This window comes from Solea senegalensis, linkage group LG5, assembly GCF_019176455.1.
Source record: "Solea senegalensis isolate Sse05_10M linkage group LG5, IFAPA_SoseM_1, whole genome shotgun sequence".
NCBI classification, from domain to species: domain Eukaryota; kingdom Metazoa; phylum Chordata; class Actinopteri; order Pleuronectiformes; family Soleidae; genus Solea; species Solea senegalensis.
In genome coordinates this window covers 12,695,960-12,716,070 of record NC_058025.1, presented here as the reverse complement: position 1 = coordinate 12,716,070, position 20,111 = coordinate 12,695,960, and the positions used below count along the sequence as shown (strand labels likewise).

Here is a 20,111-nt window from a genome sequence, read left to right as displayed (position 1 = left end):
CGTGACCAGAATGGCCTATTTTTGGCTGGAAATTGGACTTTCAAATTAGCTTGAAAGTCCTTTTCAAACTTTGTTTGACCAAAAGTCAAACGAACCTTTCCTGTAAAACTTCTTTACTGTTGCCAAAAACAGAGCAATTGCCGCCATCACATAATAGCCAGCATGTTTTCCAAGTTAAATTAGCATCACATCATTTTATGTGCAATAAACTTTTTATAGCTTTTGTATGACCTGCTTTGCCAGTGCTTCTTTAGAAGCCTGCCATTGTTAAGCACACGGTCCTGCTGCGGCTCCCTCCACTTTAGCGTCAGAGTAATTAGGAAAGTCTGTTTTTGTTCATGCAAGAGGTACAGGAGATTTGTGGTATTATCATTAAAAGGACTAATACAGATCAGAGAAACCACTTTCATTTTCTTCAAATATTATGAAGCCCAGTCAGGCCTGTGTCTGAGAAGCAAAGGGCAGTGTGAATAAAAATGAGTGACAGGTGCTAAAACAGAGAGAATGAAAGAAATACAATATAACCAGACATGGTCAGAGATGCCCAGGATGCCTTTATAACAAATTTTTTATACCGAGCTATGATTTTTATCTTCCCCCAAATTGGGTCCATCTTTTCCCCACCACTTATCTCTAACTCTGGGCCTTTCAGACTGTGAAATGGAGAGTGGTAATTTCCCCCTGATTCTCTCTGTATGTTAATGAAGCGCTAATCTGTTCCTGAGCGAGCGCCTTAATGAGGCCGCCGTGCCCCTCGCTCAGTCGGCTAGCTCCCGTTAAGCTATCATTATGGAAAACAGCTCGGTACCACTCGTCGTCTTGGGACCCGACTGAAATGTATGCCTTATTTCCACTTTTAAAGCTTTCCTCTCCTTTCTTAACAAGGGTGTGTGTTCCACTGTGGGGGCAAGCAGTAGATAAACAAACATGGTAATGACGAGCACGGGGAGAAGCTTCACACACTTTGAGGTCTGGTTGTTTTCAGATGCTGGATGTTGGTTGAGCTAAATAGGCCACATAGGACAGATCGTCGGAGACGGGGAGCACAATGCGAGTCAAGTCCCAAACCTTTGCTTTCTTAGACATAAACCAAACTCAACTGCTTCACTATTGTGTTTATACCATTTTTTCCCCCAATCACTAATATATGCATCTCATGGATACATTTATACACTTGGGAATTGGAATTAATGGGGATTATTGACATTATTATCCGCCACATTTGTGCATTCCATTGATCATGTCTCATCCTCATATCTATAATGCCTGCTGATGAAGATAGCATTCGGCTTCAGAGAAACGCCCTAACCAGATTAAAAGTAGGAACAGATGCTGCTTGAAGCTTTCAAAGACTGTACCAGAGGATATTATGGCTTTATTTATTTTGCATGTATCTAGGCCAGCCCAGCCCCTGACACTCCCACAAACTGCAGATGAAGGGCGGTGTGGTGGGTGACTATGAAATGGATTAACTTTTCTCGCTTTCTTCACCATTAAAAGGAAATTGCTCATGTTTAGGCTTCTCTCTTTGTCCCTCTCCTTCAGTTTTGTCTTGACTCTAACCCATTTTCCATCCTCTTCCTTGCTCTGCCTTAGTCCCCCTGTATTTATTCAAATACTTCAGCTTGTCACCTATGAGTCACTCGTTTGAGTGAATACTGAAAAGGAGGTCAGGTGCACACACAATCTATCTTCCTTACCCTCCAAAGTCATGCTGCAAGATGAGATTACACTCGTGTTAAGATTGCACTGAGCTAACTTATCTGGAGAAACTTCCTGCCTATGCAAAGCTTCTTTTTTTGTGAATCTCATAGTCAAAAAAACCCCACAGTAATAAAACGGCAAGTTCAGTACACTGGTAAGAACTTTAAAGTATTATGGAAGAAACGAGGGAGAGTGAAGTTTAAGCATTTGAAACAAAAGTGGGAGGTATGGAAGTGAGGTGGGAGACGGGTTCATCAAAATCTTGTTTTATTGCACTTGGCTTCTCACATAACACAAATTCTCTACAGGGGGCTGAAACCTCAGGATTCCTGTAACGATGATGAAAAGATTTCTGAGCCTTGTCTCAGATGAGTCTTTAAGGAGTGTGCTTGGCTTTAGAAAGCCTCTGAAGGCTTTTGTCATAAGTTTTCAGGTTCATACATCAATGGAAAAAGTCATGAACTGCGGCAGTTTGTCAGATTAAGACAAGTTGAGGTGGTTTTGGGACTGGTTTGATGTTGGCAAAGCTTAGTCGCTTGCTCTGCTTCCTTCCTCCATGCCATATGGAGAGGTTTAATCTGAAATCCATGAAGACCTCTGCATGCATTTTCTTTTTATTATGCATAGTTATCGGTCATGTATCATGCACTGGGCTTCAAAATGTGAAATCTGAAGTTTGTTTCATGTCCACCACAGCAGTAAAATGCACTATGCTCAGAAATATAGTAGTTAGGGATGTTTTTGATGTGAAATGTCAATAAATATTGCCACGTTCTCTAACGGAAAGTGCCCCAGATTCACTTGTTAAAAGTGTACAAACTGTTCTGTACAGACGTGGTGTGTGTCTTTTCTGCCTGTTGGCTCAGCTTTGGGCAAGGCTGCCTTCAACTCTATAAAATAAGTACATTTGATCAAATAAATGGACCATTTCGAAAAAAAATCCTCAGGCATGAATTTTTGTTTGAATGTCAAAGTAAATCTGTTATTGCCAATAGCTTTAAAGCTCTCTATAATAGGCGTCATGAATGCTCACGCTTGTTCATATGAGGAAGTGGCAGTGCATCAAATCATAAAAGCACTTATCCGTTGTGGATTGGTTGACTCTTATAGACGCACGGGCCACTAGGAAACCAACAACCGCAGCTTATAGCACATGATGCATTGCAGACATGCCGACCTGAGGGCTGAACAGAACCAAGCTGTTTCTGTTCAGCACTGACCACAGTACGGGGAGCATATGGTGGTGGGGGGGTTAGGGAGTCGTATTTTCCAGTGGAGGAGTGGAGGAGGGAGATTCCCATGTGGTTGAAAAATAACGTGGCTCTACATCACCAGAGAGTGGGGTAGAGAGGAAAGTGTCACTAGCATCACTCAAAGTGCTCCAGTGCCCATTTGTGTTTTTGGTTCAAGTTATGGCTGCTCAGCTGTGATGGGGTAACGCGGAGGGTGTCCCAGTCGCTGTTGGTTTACTCACGGGCCACTGCAGAGCACAGAAGGTACCGTACGCTGAAGAACCTCCAGCACACATCTTCAAGATGTCAGACAGATTTATCTGAGACTGCTGTGGAAACTGTAGCCTTTTCTCCACTTGTCTTGATTCTCTCAAGTGTCTTTCACACTAAAAATGAGTAGGTGATACCCAGTGATTTTTGCACCCAGATAAACCTGCTATAAAGGTGTTTAACACCATTCCCATTGCCTGTGGTTATTATTTTTTACCACTGCATTACTCCTGTGTATATTGTGGTGTCACGATTGAGCTGGAAACAAGATGAGTCTAAATCAACACAATGGAGGTTAGATGCGATTTTGTATCATTTATTTCTGTTCCTTTTTTCAACGGATTGTTCAATAACCAAATCGATGAAATAAATACATTGACACCCCCCTCCTGAGTTGTAAAAATAAGGTGTGCCACAAACATTCATCGCAAAGGGCTGGGCTAACAGCCAGAAGATGAAATAGGGTTGCAATGGAAAATGATGCAGGAATTTGTATTTCTGCCAAAGAAAGAAGAAACTGCTGTGTTCACTCGGCTCTTATGTTCCAGTTAATGCTGAGTGGAGCCAAAGGTGATAAAAACCCACTTGCATTGAAGAGTCATTCTACCTGGTAGCGAATGTCGATTAACACACTCTTACTGGTTAACAGCTTTTTATGTGAATACATTACATATTTGGACCTTAAAGTTATAGCTGTGCTACAACTAATATTGAAATAAATTGTAACCCGCCAACATTTGTTTACTTTTATGCTTCATAAACTTAATAGGATATAACATTAACATGAGAGTAGCTGGGTTTTTAGTGTTTATTTCTATTAGTCCATGGTGGCCAAAACTATTATTTATGAATGAGCTGTGTTCTTAATAATCATTAATCCCCTGAACACGATGATGAATGTAGCTTGATCAAAGTGATGTCATGGAGTAAATGGTTCTGGTGTCCAACCCAAAACACTTTTGAGTCTCACATTGTGCACAAATGGTGAGATTGTCAGTTTACTTGTAGTCTAGCTCTTCAGAATTTAATTCTTAGTCATTTTTTTTTCTTTCTAATGGATAATGTAATTGGTTACAAAGTTAGTTAATCAGAAAGTGACTTTCAAAATCATATATTTGTTCTAATCACGCTAAAATATTCAACTGCAGTCGTCTAGAAATAAAGATAAAGGTCAGTATGAGTATGGTGTGTGTGTGTGTGTGTTCCGTATCCTTAGGGAGTCAGGATATTTTAGCTGGTTTTCACATTCTGTCCTGGTTTTAGGGTTAGTTAGTCCTCACTACAAATGCTGCACAACCTTGTGTGAGAGAAAGAACATGCATGTCCGCATGCACACGTGTGTGTGTGTGTGTGTGTGTGTGTGTGTGTGTGTTCAGACATGTCTGTAGTGAGTCTGTGTATGTATCTGCATCCGTGCTCCAGTGTATTTCTGTCATTCGAGTTCAGTGAGTGGCCCACTGGGTGCAGACAATCCCAGGCTTTGTGTGTATGTCCTGCTGTCATGCTGTGTACTGTACTGAATGGGCTCTGGGGAGCGAGGCGTGTGAAAATCCCACCCTTGCCCACCTAGAGACCATCAGTCGTGTGTGTGTGTGTGTGTGCGTGTGCGTGTGCGCATGTGTGTGAACGTGCACATGAGAAGAAAAAAGAGTGCTTGTGGGTGGGTGTGTGTGTGTGTATATTCATTTGTGTGTAGGATGGAAAGTTGTGGGTGAACGAGGACACTCCACAGTTTAACAACCACTCTCTGTGTTGGACCTAACGGAACAATTCTTCATTGTTCTTTTATTTCATTAACTTGAGAACCTAATGACCTGGCATCAGTGGCCACTCTGTTGACACGAATTTAACACCACTGTCGCTGTCTTTCTCTCTCTCTCTGCTTGTCTGTTTGTCCCTCTCTGTCCCCTCTCATCACACTTTATTATCTATTATTAAATGGTCAAATGGCAGACTATAAATATGTGGACCCAGCACAGTCTGTAATATGTAGGTGTACAAAAAACACCACTCATCACTGGATCAAATGTAGCTTTCTCAGTACCAATGTTGTGTTTTTGGGTGATTTAACTGGTAGTTACATCTGTGTTTAATCATTCGGTCAATTTTGCATACATTATTTTTATATTTGCGTCCATTCTTTTAATATATTCTTCAAGTTGTATTTTGTCTGTGTTGCTCCAGGGTATTTTTATTTTTCATATTTGTATCTATCAGTATTGATTATATAAATGAAATTTGTTTTAACCCATATGTGCCTTTTCTATTTAATTGTTGTTTTCATGTATTTATACAAATTGTACCTAATGGGTAGCGATAATCATGAAGCACATCTCTCTTATCAGTCGTAAAGGCCCTGCACAAACATACAGGTGCCTTCATCTACTGTGGTTGATTACACCTCATCAGGCTAATTAACAGCAATGAGAGCTGTGTATAACTAGGACATGAAGACGTGTCAGTAAATTAAACTTTGCACATAAATAAATTTTTAGAAATAGGGTGTAATTGGGTAATATATGTTAATAAAACAAAACAAACCACTTTGAAAAGTGACTGTTTGGATGTAGCTATTGGACCACAAGCCCGGAGTCATTTTCTTAAGTAACTCAGTCAGTAGTATTTATTTCTTTGAATGTTTTCTGCATGACTCCAGTGTGACTATAAGCTGTGAAATTGCCAGTAAAGGCAATTGATTCCAAGTTTGCAGGTAATTTCAGGCTCTAGTACTAATCCTGTTGTCAAACCAGATGAAAAACCTAAACTAGCCTCTTTGTTTGTATTATTCACAACAGTGTGTTCCCAAATGACAGCAGGTACAAACAAGTTTGATATGAATGTTTTGCCACTTTGTAACATGGTTGAAACATAAAATGAGAATCTCAGGGGAGCCTTTGGCAAGGCTAATGACTCGAGCTACTATGTAAAGTGACTGGATATTACTTAGATACCAAATGCAGAGAATTGCTTCCATGTCATGGATGAAATGATGTGACAGTTGATTGGCATGTTTTGGTATACAGTCTCTCTCCTTGTGAATGTACCACTGTAGTCGTGTCTAGTAAGCCGAAGGCAATATTACATGCAAACATTGTTGCTCTATTAATAACCGTTCTGCCCTAAGTCGGTTTGGGGTTTTTCCAGAACAGAGACTTGTGCATGAAAGTTGATTACTTAAACAGACGGAGGAACCAGACAAGATGTTATACTTAAAAGGGGCTTTCGTTCTTCTTTCCATATCTTCCCGTCTATACACTGATTGATCTTTTTAATAGATTTCCCACGTGAAGACCATCATCCACATTTCAGAATAGCATGTGACAATACAAGAGGCGGATGTGGGAGCCGAATGAATAGACTTCTGGTGGAAACCTATTCATGTTCCCATTGTTTCTAACCACAACACAGGATGTGGTTGATTCTGACCGGGAAGGTGGATGGTCAGTGCACACATGCAAACTAGTAATGGACATATTCACACACTTGTATAAACAGGATATTGGTGACCTCACCCACGTGAGACAAAGCCAATAGGCAAAATAGCTGTCTACCTTCAACCCGCCATCAAGGATGTCATTTGTTTAGCTCTCTATGCCTCCTGCTGCTCTTGAATGTCAAACTTCATATTGTTTAATGAAAGGTTGCTGTGTATTTTGACAGTGCCGGGTGTGTTGTGCGGTTAATGCCTTTGAGTAGGGCCTGTGTGTTTGCATAGAAAGTTTGCAACGAAACTTTTATTTTCAACACCCATGAAGTAAGTAGAGATAGTGTTTGTATTTCATCAAAAGTTTATTGCTAGCATTTTGTTCCTCATAGGACCTTCTACTGGTGAGACATATTCAATACCTTTCGTCTCCTCTCCTCTTTCCCCATGTCCTTCACTCCCCTTAACCATCCCTCCATCTGTCTGTTTTGTGTGTTTGTGGCCTTGCTTCTCTGAGCATGTAGACATATGCCCCCGTTGTTCCTCTAATTGGTTCTCTGTATTCACGTGGGGATACAGACCGAGGCTGTGAGACTGCAGGCAACACTGCCTCTTAATAAATGTCATACCACAACTGGGCTCTGGATGGACAGCTCACTGATGGGCTGTCTATAACAGGGTGTCACTTAAGACAAGGGGAAGTTGGAAGTTCTAGACAAAGACAAAGGATCATATCAAGAAACGGTGATCCCAATGTAACGAGGGAAGCTGAGAGCAGGGCGAGGGGACGGTATCACCTCAACAGGCAGACGGAGACAGGGAAGACCTCATTTCATGCTGTTAAAGCCTGATGGAAATGATTGAAACCGCAAGTTGTGGGTGTGTGTTTGCCAGGAGGGAAAGTCACAAACAGGCAGCTTAGGGGGTGTGTCTACAAAAGTGTGATTTATGTGGGTTCATGCAATCATTTCAAACCAGCCGCAGTTGCTGTGCAGTACATTGAAAACAGTTTAGTAAAACTTGTGAGTGCATGAATTGTTAGCTAATGAGCAGACAGGAGGAAAATAAAGACCTAATCAAAGTTGATAATTATTATTATTCTTCTAAATGGATAAGGAGTTGAAAAATTGTCAGCTAAAAACAATCATTTCAATTTTTATTTAAATCATTTTATGATAACCCGCTTTAGTAAGTTCAGACTATTAAAATAGTTGACTAAAAGTGATGTGTAAGGCCTGGGTCATGCAAATCAGAATGTCCACAGTCTGTACTCACGCTCACATCTCATTTCAGTAGCAGTGATTTTTCTTTGCCAGGAATTCCCCCTCATTTGTATGTTCTTGTATGCTTGGAGTTATGGGTTATGCATGTGTGGGTACCGGCGGACCTTCTCGCATAACCTCAAGCAAGTTCCCATGGTCACCGTCTTCTTTGTTGTCTCTTTTGACCCAACCCAAGCACGTCGCCAACTGGACGAGAAAGTGTTGTGAACCGTACTCACTGTACAGTTTATACAGTTTGTGCGGTCACAAAATGTGGAGGTGCTAGTGTTTGTCCACAGAGGGTCCACACACAGTACCGTGGGCTTGGGCAGATCACAGCATTTATGTCGCACGGACCATCTTCAAACATGTGGACATGGAGAGAAAGACCCAGGTCTAAACACTTTCAAAGGTCCAGTGTTTAAGAATTAGTGAAACTGCCAATAGCGACAAATTCCTCCACTTATCCCTCGCTTTCATAAGCATCTGAGGGAACTACAGTGCATCCATAAAATTATCTTATCCTTATTTGTTAGAATAGTACATTTACCCTTCAAAATATGAAACGCACATTCTAGCTTGTTTGTTATTTTAAGCTGCTGTGGTGGCACAAGATGGCAGCCTCTGTAAATCAAGGCCCTTGACCTGCATCATTGTCCCCCCCCCCTCCCCCTCTCTTCTCTGTGTTTTCAGGAATGTAGCCTATCATGCCTGGAACCCGCGGCCTCCTCCTAGCTCCCGTCTAAACACAAAACAAATCAGAGTCCCAGTTTTGTTTATGACTTTGTGTACCTTGTATGCCTTGTTTTTCTTTTGATCGCGTTCCCACTGTCTCCCCTGATGCAGCAGCACACACCCCTTTTCTTCTGAGCCATTATTTACTCCCTGCTGTTTTCAGAGTTTAGACAGAATAAGAACATTATTCGTTTCCTAATAAAAAAGTAAAGGGGGGTGAAATATTCAGATTGATGAAACATTCTAGGTCAATTCCTTCCTGGTGTTTTCTCCAAACCATAGAAATTAGAAACACTGAGTGGCATGTTGGCTCATTACATCTTCTTGAAGGCCCCTTTCTTGTACATGAAGGGTTTTCCATCATGTCAAAAGTGTGACTCTTCTCTTGCACACATCTGCTCGTGCTGATTTCACTTATAAAACCCAAAAAGTGATTGACAGTCTCCAGTGTTTGAATTTGACAGCTCTTATTTGTTTTACTCGAAAGGCTTTTAGTGAATGGCTGATGTTTTGAGGTTCCAAGCCTGTCAGTGTGAGATGGCTACGGGGCATTGCTGTAGATGTGGATACCAGTTCATGTCGGCCCCCTTTCTGAATCAGTGCACAGTGCATGTGTGGCTTCTGCAGGCAGTGTTTTTTTTTTTCCTGAATGACTCTGGGATCAAAAGGGTCATGGGAAGATTAAACATGCTTGGTTTTTGAACTATTGATTTCTGTTTGTTGTTGTTGTTGACAGGCACATCACAGTTCTGTGTGAAGCAGCCGGCTGCTGTGTTTACTGAGTGATTCCAAGAAGCTGGCGCGCAGCAGCGAATGTTGTGACTGGTTAAAGTTCATTAAATCAGAGATTAAAAATTATTGATGTCTAGCAACTTCAGGAACTCATGTCACCTTCACCAAGGAGGTCATGTTTGCACTGCTGTTTGTTTAAGTAGGATTATGTTACTACCTATAAACACATTTTCCTGGGCCAAGGAAGAACCTATTAACTTCAGTAGATCCGATTTAAAAAGCTAGATATGGCATTGTTTTCTGCTTTCTTTAAAGCAGGAACTAATTGACACGGCTTATTCCACGGCCCCTGCGCTGCTCCTTCACCCCTCCTTCTCCACCTCTCTCACTCATAGCCACTTCTTGGCATTGGGCAGAGTTGGCCTCAATCAAGGGGGTTTAATTATGCATGTGTTTTCTTAAGAAATGCTAATATAAACAGTTAAAACTTGGTGTGGATCTAGATAATTATCCTGATATATGTTTTAGGCTGAGGTATGTGCTCTCGGAACACTTTCTAGTGTTTCATTTTGACATTTTGTCATACTGTAGAACACTACACAAAGTTACTCAGCTTCTGGACATCCGTATGCTAATCCTATGTGGGGGGGGGGAAACCAGAAGAAATACAGTGAAAAATAAATAAATAAATAAATAAATAAATATATATATATATAAATAGCCAGTTGCTAAAGCTCACTCCACCTACACTTAAAAGAACATCAGGAGATGGAGATTGAATATGTTTTCCAGATTGTTCTATTCTTTTTTCTATGGTGTTATTAAGTTTTACTAGACCTTCACGGAGGTTTAAACCAAATGGTAAAGGAATGCAAAGATATAAAATATCAATCAGCTTTCCTATATTCTCTAGCATTGTACAGTGGAACACACACACACATATATATATATATATATATATATATATATATATATGTGTGTATAAGATGGACCTTTGTGAAATATGAAACATATAAAAACGCAATTTACTAAAGTAACAAGAGAAGAAAATGTAAATTTTTGAGTAGCATGCTTAAGTAATTATGAAAGTAAGATAAACCCGCAGAGACTAAACCAGCTATGGTTTGTCTGTGTGAGTGCATACAAATGATTAATTGTAGGTTTTACTTTTTAAATTAATTGCAAATCCAGTACAAATTCTGATTGTTTGTGTGCTACTTCCAGACTTTCAGCTATGGAATGCCAGCAGTGTGCATGAGTTTGAGAAATGTAAGTTCTAATTGTTTGTGGCATTTTCTTTGTCATAGAAATTTTGTTAGTTGCCCACCAACCCCCTTCTTGTTTGTAAATGTAGCAAAGAAGACAGTAGAGGCGTTTTGTTATTAGTTAAATAGTGTGCTTTAATGAGTGGGAAGGCATAAATTGATTAGGTCAGTGTCAAATACATGTTTCTCCTGAGCTGAATCGTTAACCTGTCTTAAATTCCTCATCTGTAGGTAGTATGAAGTTTGAGCATCATCATCTCTCTGTACCTCAGCAGTGTTGATGAGGAACAGACAGATGGAGAGAAACACTCATAACATAAAAGAGGAGGCAGCACAACTGTAGCACTGACCCAAACAACACAATCATTATTAAATGGCAGTGTTGTGACAGCATTGCTGCCTCTTAGAGAGAATTTGTTTGTTTTTTTAACACAAACGCGGCAAACAAACTATTAAATTCAACGTTTACCCTCCTAGAGTGACAGATGTGGTGTTTCTCAATTTTATTTGCTTAACTTCAGTTAAAAAAAAAACGTTTTCATCTCAATTCATTTTAATGAAAGAGTCAGCCATGATGCGATGCAAGTTTATTTCCACATAAGTACCTTTTTTGAAAAACATTTCCTGCTTTTGTGACATCTTCTCCATCTTTCTGCACATCCTCATAAAATACTAATAAACTTCCTTTTTTAGATTTTAGTTATGGTGGCACCTTCTGAAACAGCAGTTAATAAGTGCCTCACAGTCAATAATAAAAATGTGTTTCATGAGAAAGGCATATACACGGAAATGAATTTTCAACAGTAAAATCTCTGAACCAAACAAAACAATTAAAGCAGCAGTTTTAAATTTGTATTCCAGTACAGACTTGGCTGACCTGACAGCAAAGAGAGCCTATTGTATAATAATTAAACATAAATGGCACATGTACTGTACATTTCCCCTATGTTTTGAGCCTGTGCTGACATTTAAGAGCGATCTGTGTGATCATGGTGTAGAGTGTAGTGTGTTAAAGCTTGTGAATGGAGACTGACATGATGACAGACAGGAGGACAGGGAGACAGGTTGATAGACATGTATGCATTGTCTGCTCACTGACAGGTAGTAATGACACGCATGCTGGAATCGTGTGTCATTTATACACGCAAGGAATAAATACTAAGGATTTATACTGAAGATTTACCAGCAGTCCAGTATGAAAGGGTCGTTTTTATGTTGACCCTGTGACGTTCTCAAAAACTGACAGCCATAGTCCAGGGTGGAGCCTGTCTGTCACCTAACAGGCAGTTTGTCACCAGATGTACTATTACAAGTACTTTAACACTGGTGTGAAATTGCCCCTTAAATGATGTGCCTCTACTGTGTAGGAACTGGGGAAAAAAATATTGTAGTTCTACAAACTCCATTGTATGCATCTCTGAAGCTCCAACTTCAAGCGCAGGAGATACTCAGCTCACTAGAAACCAGCAAAGTTGATTGGCTGAATTCATAATGTGTCATGCATGTGTAGTATATGCACGGATGTGGAACGTAAACAGAAACTAGTCCCACAGGATGGGTTCCTCAAGGGAAGCTCCCCAGTGGCTCATTCTTGTGATTTGAGTCCCTATAACAGTTTGGCCTATAAACACCTGATGTCAGCTGAAATTGGCTCCATCAAAGTATAGATAATAAATGGACCAGCAGAGTCCCTTCATCAGCCAGGAAGATGAAGATAGTAATTGCTCGGTTTATGTGTGTCTGGCATTGGCTGGGGTAGGAAGTTAATTATTAATTATTTCACGTCATAGTCTTAACACCAGTTAGTCATACTGGCATGAATCTGCCCGTGCCGAGTTATTCCCTATCCAGACTGGCTAATAGCTCTGTTGACAGTGTTGTGCGTCTTCATCGCATAAGCCTGCTGCGTGGTCTCTACAAGGGTATAAAGTAACAAACACATTTGATGTTCCACCTCACTGCAACACAGTGGAACATGTTCCAGTACTGGACGATTAAAGCACATCCATCTAGAGGAATACTGTGTAATATGAACTGCATCATTTGTTTATTTCAAAAGAGTTACTTAACATGATGGTAAACTTGTGTCTTATGTTGTTATCATTAATATTTTGATTAGTTTTTTTAATTTACTTCTCTTGCACTTGCAATTAAGTATTAATATCAGCTCAGCCCTTTGTATTTTCTTAATGGGAGGGCTTTTAATGCCTGCTTTCATCTAGGTGGAGAAAAAGAAGCCCGAGACTTAAAAGGGAGTTTGCAGTATTCTAGTATGTACGATAACTTGATAAATGCATGCTGCAAGAAATGAAGCAAACCTTACTTATACATGCACGACCCATTCAATAAAAGAGATGCACTCTAGAGAAAGCCCAATAGAAAGTTTGAAGATAATCATGTTGTAGTTGTTGCAACCATGTCTGTGGGACATAGTTTATATTTAAGAACCTTCAACTCGATGACAGTGATCTACACAGTGCTGTCTGTGCACACGTACGGAGCAACTCTGAAACTTCTGTAAGACACAACGTGTCACACAAGGGCACATCATTTAAAGGGAGCATTGATCTGTACTTTGTTTTGAACACTTTGTACAAATCTCGTGTGGACTTTTTCCCCCCCACACATATTTTAAAATGGCTTCTATCAGCGGACAGTTTCACGTACACCTGTGAACCATCTCTCTCTCTCTCTCTCTCTCTCTCTCTCTCTCTCTCTCTCTCTCTCTCTCTGTGTAAACATATGGATAGCTCTGTTGTTATATGACACATTCCTTGAGTTAGTTTAGTTCAGATGCTTTAAGGGCTCAGTGACGACCTGAGTTATCACAGAGTGTCAGCGTTTTACTAAAGCTCTCATTCTGTCACTAAGTCTCTTCATGTTCTTCTCTGGCTTTCACGCTGCCTCTCATTTCTATCATTTGTCTGTTTGGTTTTTTCCCCCCTTCTCACCTCCTTTTCCAGTCATCCTCAAATTTGCTCCCTTTACTGATTCCCTCCCTGACTTTCTCTGCTTTTTGAGAAGTGACTGTCGCCGTGTTACCGCTACTGAGTGGGTCCTTTCCCAGCAGATATCACAGCAGACAGTCGTAGACGGGAGTTATTTTTAATTTCAAAAGCTGCGACACAGAACGCCAAGCTCCAAATGTTCAGCTTCTGCTCAGACTGCCTCGCTGTGTGCTGCTGCGATAAAGAAAGTTGATTAGTCAACTCACCCCAGCTGCTGAGCTAATCAACTCACCTGGCACCGTCTCCCAAAACCACGCCCACCTCCGCAGTGACACATTTCCGTTTTTAAATCAATACAAATCTGCTTTGACAAGTGTTTTAAATCCATGTAATGCTTTTTTTTTTGCACTGAAGCAAATGGCCTGTGAGTACAAGACAGTTTTTGGGCCACCGTCGCAAACCATGACGTGCTGTTACAAAGTAAGGATAAGGACGACAATAAAGACGTCCTTATCTGTTCTATACAACAGGTTGTGTATATGGAGCATCAGATGCAAGTGCACTCACGATGATCATCATGGTTTAATCCCGTTATCTGTGTCCCTACCATGACACCCATAATTGTGTGTGTGTGTGTGTCTTTGTTGTACGCGTGCACAGTGGAATTATAGGGCTGTGGTGCATCCTATCCCCATTAGTGTTAGCCCAGATCTGTCACAGCCTTGGTGGTTTACTGCTTGGTAAAATCTCAACCCCAAGGACCAGTGGGGTGTGTTAAAGATGCACACACACACAAACACACACACACACACACACACAGAGGATATTGTCATCATAACATGTTGATAGTCTCACATTCACATGAACACACACTTTGATCCTCAACCCCAGTGAAATGGTTTGTTGTCTTCACTTTACTGCCGCTCAGTTTTGATCAGCGTCATATTTCACACACGTGCATTTCCATCCACCTCCTGTCTCACATCGGTCAGACAGGAGCAGCTTGTCGACAACTGCTTATTTTCCTTTTCCCCCTGCTCGGCTGTGGTTGTTACTGTGACCCTCGGCACGCCAAAGACCATTTATCCAAATGACTAATTGTGCAGCATTGGTTTCTCGTTATTACTGTAGTGTTTGCCACAGTGAAGATCAATAGATTATGGAGTGGTGTAAACACAGTGTGCTCATCAATCATCTCATTTAGCTGTGTGCCCACAACATTTCCGAACAATATCACACTTACTAAGAAATGATGTATCGCCACTTTAATGTGCGTCTTTTAATTAGGAATATTTACCAATGATAATGACATCAGTTTAGTTCAAGGTTGTCCTACTACTAGCAACTCTGGAGTCAGTGCTTTGGCAAGACACGTTTTCCCAGTGCACTCTCCTTTATTGATTTAAATGTTGCTTCTAATTAACATCTATGTTATTAATTTGCAATGACACATGACCTCTTTCCACCCACACACCCACACACACACACACACACACTGAAGCCCCATTTAGTCTTGAAGCATCACATGCAGGGATGGGAGCTGTAAAAGAATCAGAATAGTCACATCTGTTTTAACTGTCTTTGAGTCTTTTCCTCCTCCTCCTCCTCCTCTTCCTCGGTGTCAGGAGTTCAGCACTATTATCAACAGTCTGCGTGACAGCACCGTCATTCTCATTCTGTGCTCAGCATTTCACATATTATACCCATTTTCTCAAGTATGGGTGTTGATATAGTGGCTCACCATTATGCTCTCTCTTAGGGGTTGGGGATTTGTTAAAGCCTTTGTTTCTCATGGTATGATGATGATGATGATGATGATGATGATGATTACAGCAGTCCAGTGATGGTTGCCCTGGGTTTCTGTGTTTTTTTCCGCATTAATTCACTTCCTCTAGATAGTTTTTCAAGCCTGGAGTCAGAGAGAGAGCGAAAGGCTTACAGTGGACAGTGTCAGCAGTGTGTTCAATAACAACCATTGTGCTGTCACTCAATTAAGCACAGTTTGTCTTAACTTTAAGACAACCACGAGGCATAACAAGACAATCTTTCCAAGCTCTTAAATACATGTGACTTTCTCCACAATGTGTTATCTTGTTTTCTTTGGTTTATGTTGCGCTCTGTTTGCTTGCCTTTCAAGATCATTTTTGCGGATAATGCATGGAAAAGTGAATTTTAATAATTCTATATGACTCTTGCGCTTGTTTTATATGTTAGTTCATGTTTATATGCACAGCTGATACATACAGCCTGCCTCAACGTGATAAAAGCCAATCAAATGGAGGAAAAAAAAAGAGACAATGGCTTTGCCTTCAGTGTATTTTTAACACTCTTATGGATAACACTTAGAGTATGTGCCAGCCTGAGAGCAGCAATTATTAATGCAGGTTTTTATTGAAAGCTTACAAAAGAAGTTTTAGGTCAGGACTTTTACGCAGGTGCTCTTATCGTTTCCTTTTTAGCCTCTCTCTGCTTTCTTTCTCAAGTTTTGTGTGTCGAGTAGCTTGCTCTTCACTCTCTCTCTCCCTCTCTCGCTCTCTTTTCTCTCCAGGTTCAAGAAAACGTCTTCCTTGAGTTTAACCACCAGGAGCTTCTTGAATTCTACGACAAGGTCTGTTTGCTTTGTGCTGTGGATAATACATGTGTTGTCCTGAATCCTCATGAGACACTTATGACAGAGTCCATATTATTGCCCGTCTCCCCTGTACATAGATTGACCATTTTAATGCATCTCTCTTTTTGTGTGATTTGTTTTGTTTTGTTTTGTTTTGTTTTTTCCAAAAACTGAACCTTTTTCCCCTCTTTCTTCCAGCTGGAAATTATACAAGGCCAGTTGGACTCCTTGACTTGATGCCCTACATGGTGCCTTGTTCTTTGTAGACAAATATCTTTTCCAATATAAATACAGTACATTTCCCAGTGACATTTTTCCTGTAACCTGCAGTAAGTTACTTAATGTTTTATTGGTCTGTACCAGGGTCTCCTCAGTCCTGGTCCTGGGGACTCACAGCCCTGCATGTTTTAGAGGTTTCTCTTGCTCCAACATCTGAAACATGCAGGGCAGTGGGTCCAGTAGGACCCTGCTATATACATTAGTTAAAGGATTTTTTTAAATGTGCCATTGGTCAGTGATCTTTAAAAGTGAAGTGTACATTGTGTAAAAAGATAAGAATCAGTGTCATTAGTGTTTCCATCAGGCAGTATAGTGCAGTAAGAATATGACTACAGGGTGTTTAGGTCTGACGCCGAACGCTGCGTCACTTCCATAAATTACATGACGTCAAAAGGGTAACAGTGGAGGGCGTTCAACATTTCTATTTTTTATCTTCTGTGAATATGGTTATTTATCATAAAAAGAAGACTCATTTAGTTGGAGACGAGGCTGCAGGCTGCGTTCAGTTTTTCCCCTATCACCACACGTAAATGATGATCCTGTGGACTGCAGTGTGTCTAGCTCCACCCTGTTGGAGGCAGACCACTGCGCTTGGTTCCTCAACACAAATTGGAAACTTGATGGAACTGAACTGAGCTGAACTGCTTGGTGGAAACGCGGCTATTTTGACTTGAATTTCACACTAATAAAATCTGAATTTAAGACAAACTCCATCCATGCACTTGTTGTTGTTTTGGAAGACTCATTATTTCTCATTAAGACCAAACTGGTGTGCAGGTTCACCAGATGGGAGGTACAGTGGACTTCAGGTGTCTGAGAGCGTTGGTTCCCAAATTCCCAGTTGTTTTTCTCTTGTTTTTCAGATTGAGTTGAGTCCAACCTAATCACGTCGACTCAGTGGCTCTTTATTGCTATTTAAATGGTAAGGAATTCCTGTTTTATTCCATAATTAGCAGGTGTATGAACATGGGTAAAACTGCCACCTCTTTACCATTGCACAGAATAGGAGTTTTTTCCTCCAGTGATTTATGTGCCATAAACGACCAACACAGCATCGCAGAAGTGCAGCACACAAGAGAACAGAGCACCATGGAGAGCATTACCTTTTTCTTTTAACCTCAGTCTCTCTGTCAAACTTGGCAGCAGCTGAATGATTTTATTTTGCCGCTTGAATGGTGTGTTGTCATGTTGCACCATAAAAGATGCAACTATAGTCTGTAACTATGTTTACATTGCTGCCAATTGGCGTCGATTAAAGAAAAAGAAAGTGTTTATTGCAGAGTTTATTGGGTGTTGGTGGAGTTTTTACCACAGGAAAAGGCTCTGTAGCTTCAGAAATTTCCCTTTGCACAGAACTCTCTGGTGTCAGATAAAAAGAGTGTGACTGATAAAAGCTAAATGTTATGTAATCACGGTCATAACTGAAGTCTCTTTCTTTTGTGCCATCCTTCTTGCTTTGTGGACATATAGGATTATTCACTAACTTTGTTTTTTTAACAGTTTAACAGTTGCCCCTAAGTGAGTGGAATAATAGCGCACACCTTCCCGTGTGTTTCTGTTTCTGTATCTAGCAGGTGGCGGTCCATGTTGATGAGATAAACAGCATGTAGAAAGGACATAAAAACATAAATACACAGTAAAACAAATGAACAGAATCACTCCTACTTCCACATTGTTAAAATAGATGATTTCCCCACTTACTTTACCATGGGAACCCTGCATACAGCTGCCAACATCAGAGATACTAAAAATATCCACAGGTGAGGAAATACACCATGAGTAGAATGAGTGAGAGTAAGACAAAGGGAGATGTAAGAGCAGGTACTTATTTGGACACAAACTAAACCTGAAATACACAATTAGGTAAAGTTTTCCAAAAGTCTAAGCCACATTCTGTACCTCTTCTGTCCTGTGTCCTTTCTTTTTTCTTTTTTTTTTTGATTCCAATTGACTATTTTGCCACCATTCCAAAACGCCTGTAGCCAGAGGGAGCACTGTGTTGCACAGCATGGAGAACAGATGGCGAGGCTGAGCAGAGATGGCTGCCTCCAAAACAAGAAGAGGGAGAAAAAACACACTCGCACACTGAGACTCACACTGAGATCCGGCAGAACACGGCGCACAGGGTCTCGCTCGGAGCGGTAGGGGGAGTGTGAGTCTGGGTTTTGTGTGAGTACTTGTCAAAGCTGTTTTCATGCTTGTGTGTGTGTGTGTGTGTGATGGGGCAAACAAAGTTTGGCTGGACACCACACAAACACACGCACATCACCACAAGTGCTGTGGTTTTTGTAGACTGTCGAGTTGTGGGGGTACTGTCCTTTTTCAGCTCTTTAAATAAGTGTCTAATGGACTTACTGTGTACCTCACTGTGTGGCTCGGTGGCTCTCCAGGGCTCACAGAGATTAGTTGCAGATGACAGACACTGATAGCCAACTTTGAACAATGGAACAATGTGGATAAATGTGGAAACAGCCCTTTGCTTTTACTCACTCTGGTCCTCCATGTGAAGTTGGAGTTTTCTGAAATCTTCATCCATCTTCCTCTATCCCATCCATCGTGCTGATTTGAGGATGGGGCAAGTTAGGTGTGTCCATTATTGCCACATTGAGTAAAAATAGAAACCTAAATATAAAGAGAGTCTGAGGGGCTGTCGACAGAAAAACAATTTTTTTTTAATCGTACTGTCGTTCCATCCACACGTCATCCTGAAACGGAACTTTTTGGAAACCGAGTGGGAACATCTCAAAATGCTACCCTTGCATTTCCGCTGTCACTATCTTCTTATCCTCCTCTTGTGTTTGGCGATTGTTTGCTATGGTCGCTTTATGGTAACCTTTATTTTCTTTCCTTGATTTCCTTCCTTTCCCCTATAGTCTGGAGTATGTATACTCATTTAAAAAAAAAGTTTTATTTAAAAAAAAAAAGAAAGAGGAAAACTTTCTAACCGACAAAGAAAAAGATTGTTTCGTTCCGTTTCCATGTGTATAGGTCCTGAGGCAACACAATGTAGCCAGGTTTTCATTAAAATGTATACCACGTTTTAAAGATTCTGTAAAAGAAAAAGAGCTGTTTGTTTGCTTCCATCAATATTGGAGGTGAGTTCACTGCAGTAGGTGGCACAAAAGTCAGTGATGCTACAGGTACGGATAAGATGGCACAACTTGATGTAATTAAAGAGCCGCTTCAGTTTATTGTTGAAGTAATATTGGCTTCAGGAGGAATGTAGTGTTTCCTCAGCGCGTCGACACACATACGTGTTTTTCTAGCACAGCGAAATGTTGACGAGACGACGAGACTCCTGCACCTGCTCTGAGACTCTTTTACAGCCCCAGGGTTATCTGGCCTGTGGAGGGAGACTTTGACCAATCACACAGCAGTTTACAGAAAGAGGGCACTTTTATTAGCTCATCTACTAAAAAGCCAGACGTCACTGGAAAGGTTATTACTCCGGTAATGCATAACAACTCAAAGAGATTTGAACAATAAAATTCAGTCCTTCATAGGTTTTGAAGGTTCCGCACATTGGAACAGTCCTCCGCTGGGGTCCGATGACGCAACAGCCTTTAAATTCCGCCATCTGTGCATCTTTCTTTGACTTTCCAAAGCATTCTCGGACTGTTTGTCCTTGCTTAATTGATAAGAAGAGTTC

The 20,111-nt window shown here is 40.8% G+C and overlaps 1 protein-coding gene across 1 annotated transcript in view; it reads left to right on the top strand.

Moving 5' to 3' along the window:
* The window catches only part of commd10 (COMM domain containing 10), a 721,199-nt gene extending 704,024 nt beyond the window's left edge, over positions 1 to 17,175 (top strand). Inside the window, exons 6-7 of the mRNA XM_044026058.1 lie at positions 16,121 to 16,180; positions 16,382 to 17,175. Coding sequence (XP_043881993.1) covers positions 16,121 to 16,180; positions 16,382 to 16,420 — 99 coding nt within the window. The 3' untranslated portion in view covers positions 16,421 to 17,175. The remainder of the gene's footprint in view (positions 1 to 16,120; positions 16,181 to 16,381) is intronic.
* Positions 17,176 to 20,111: the final 2,936 nt, after the last annotated feature.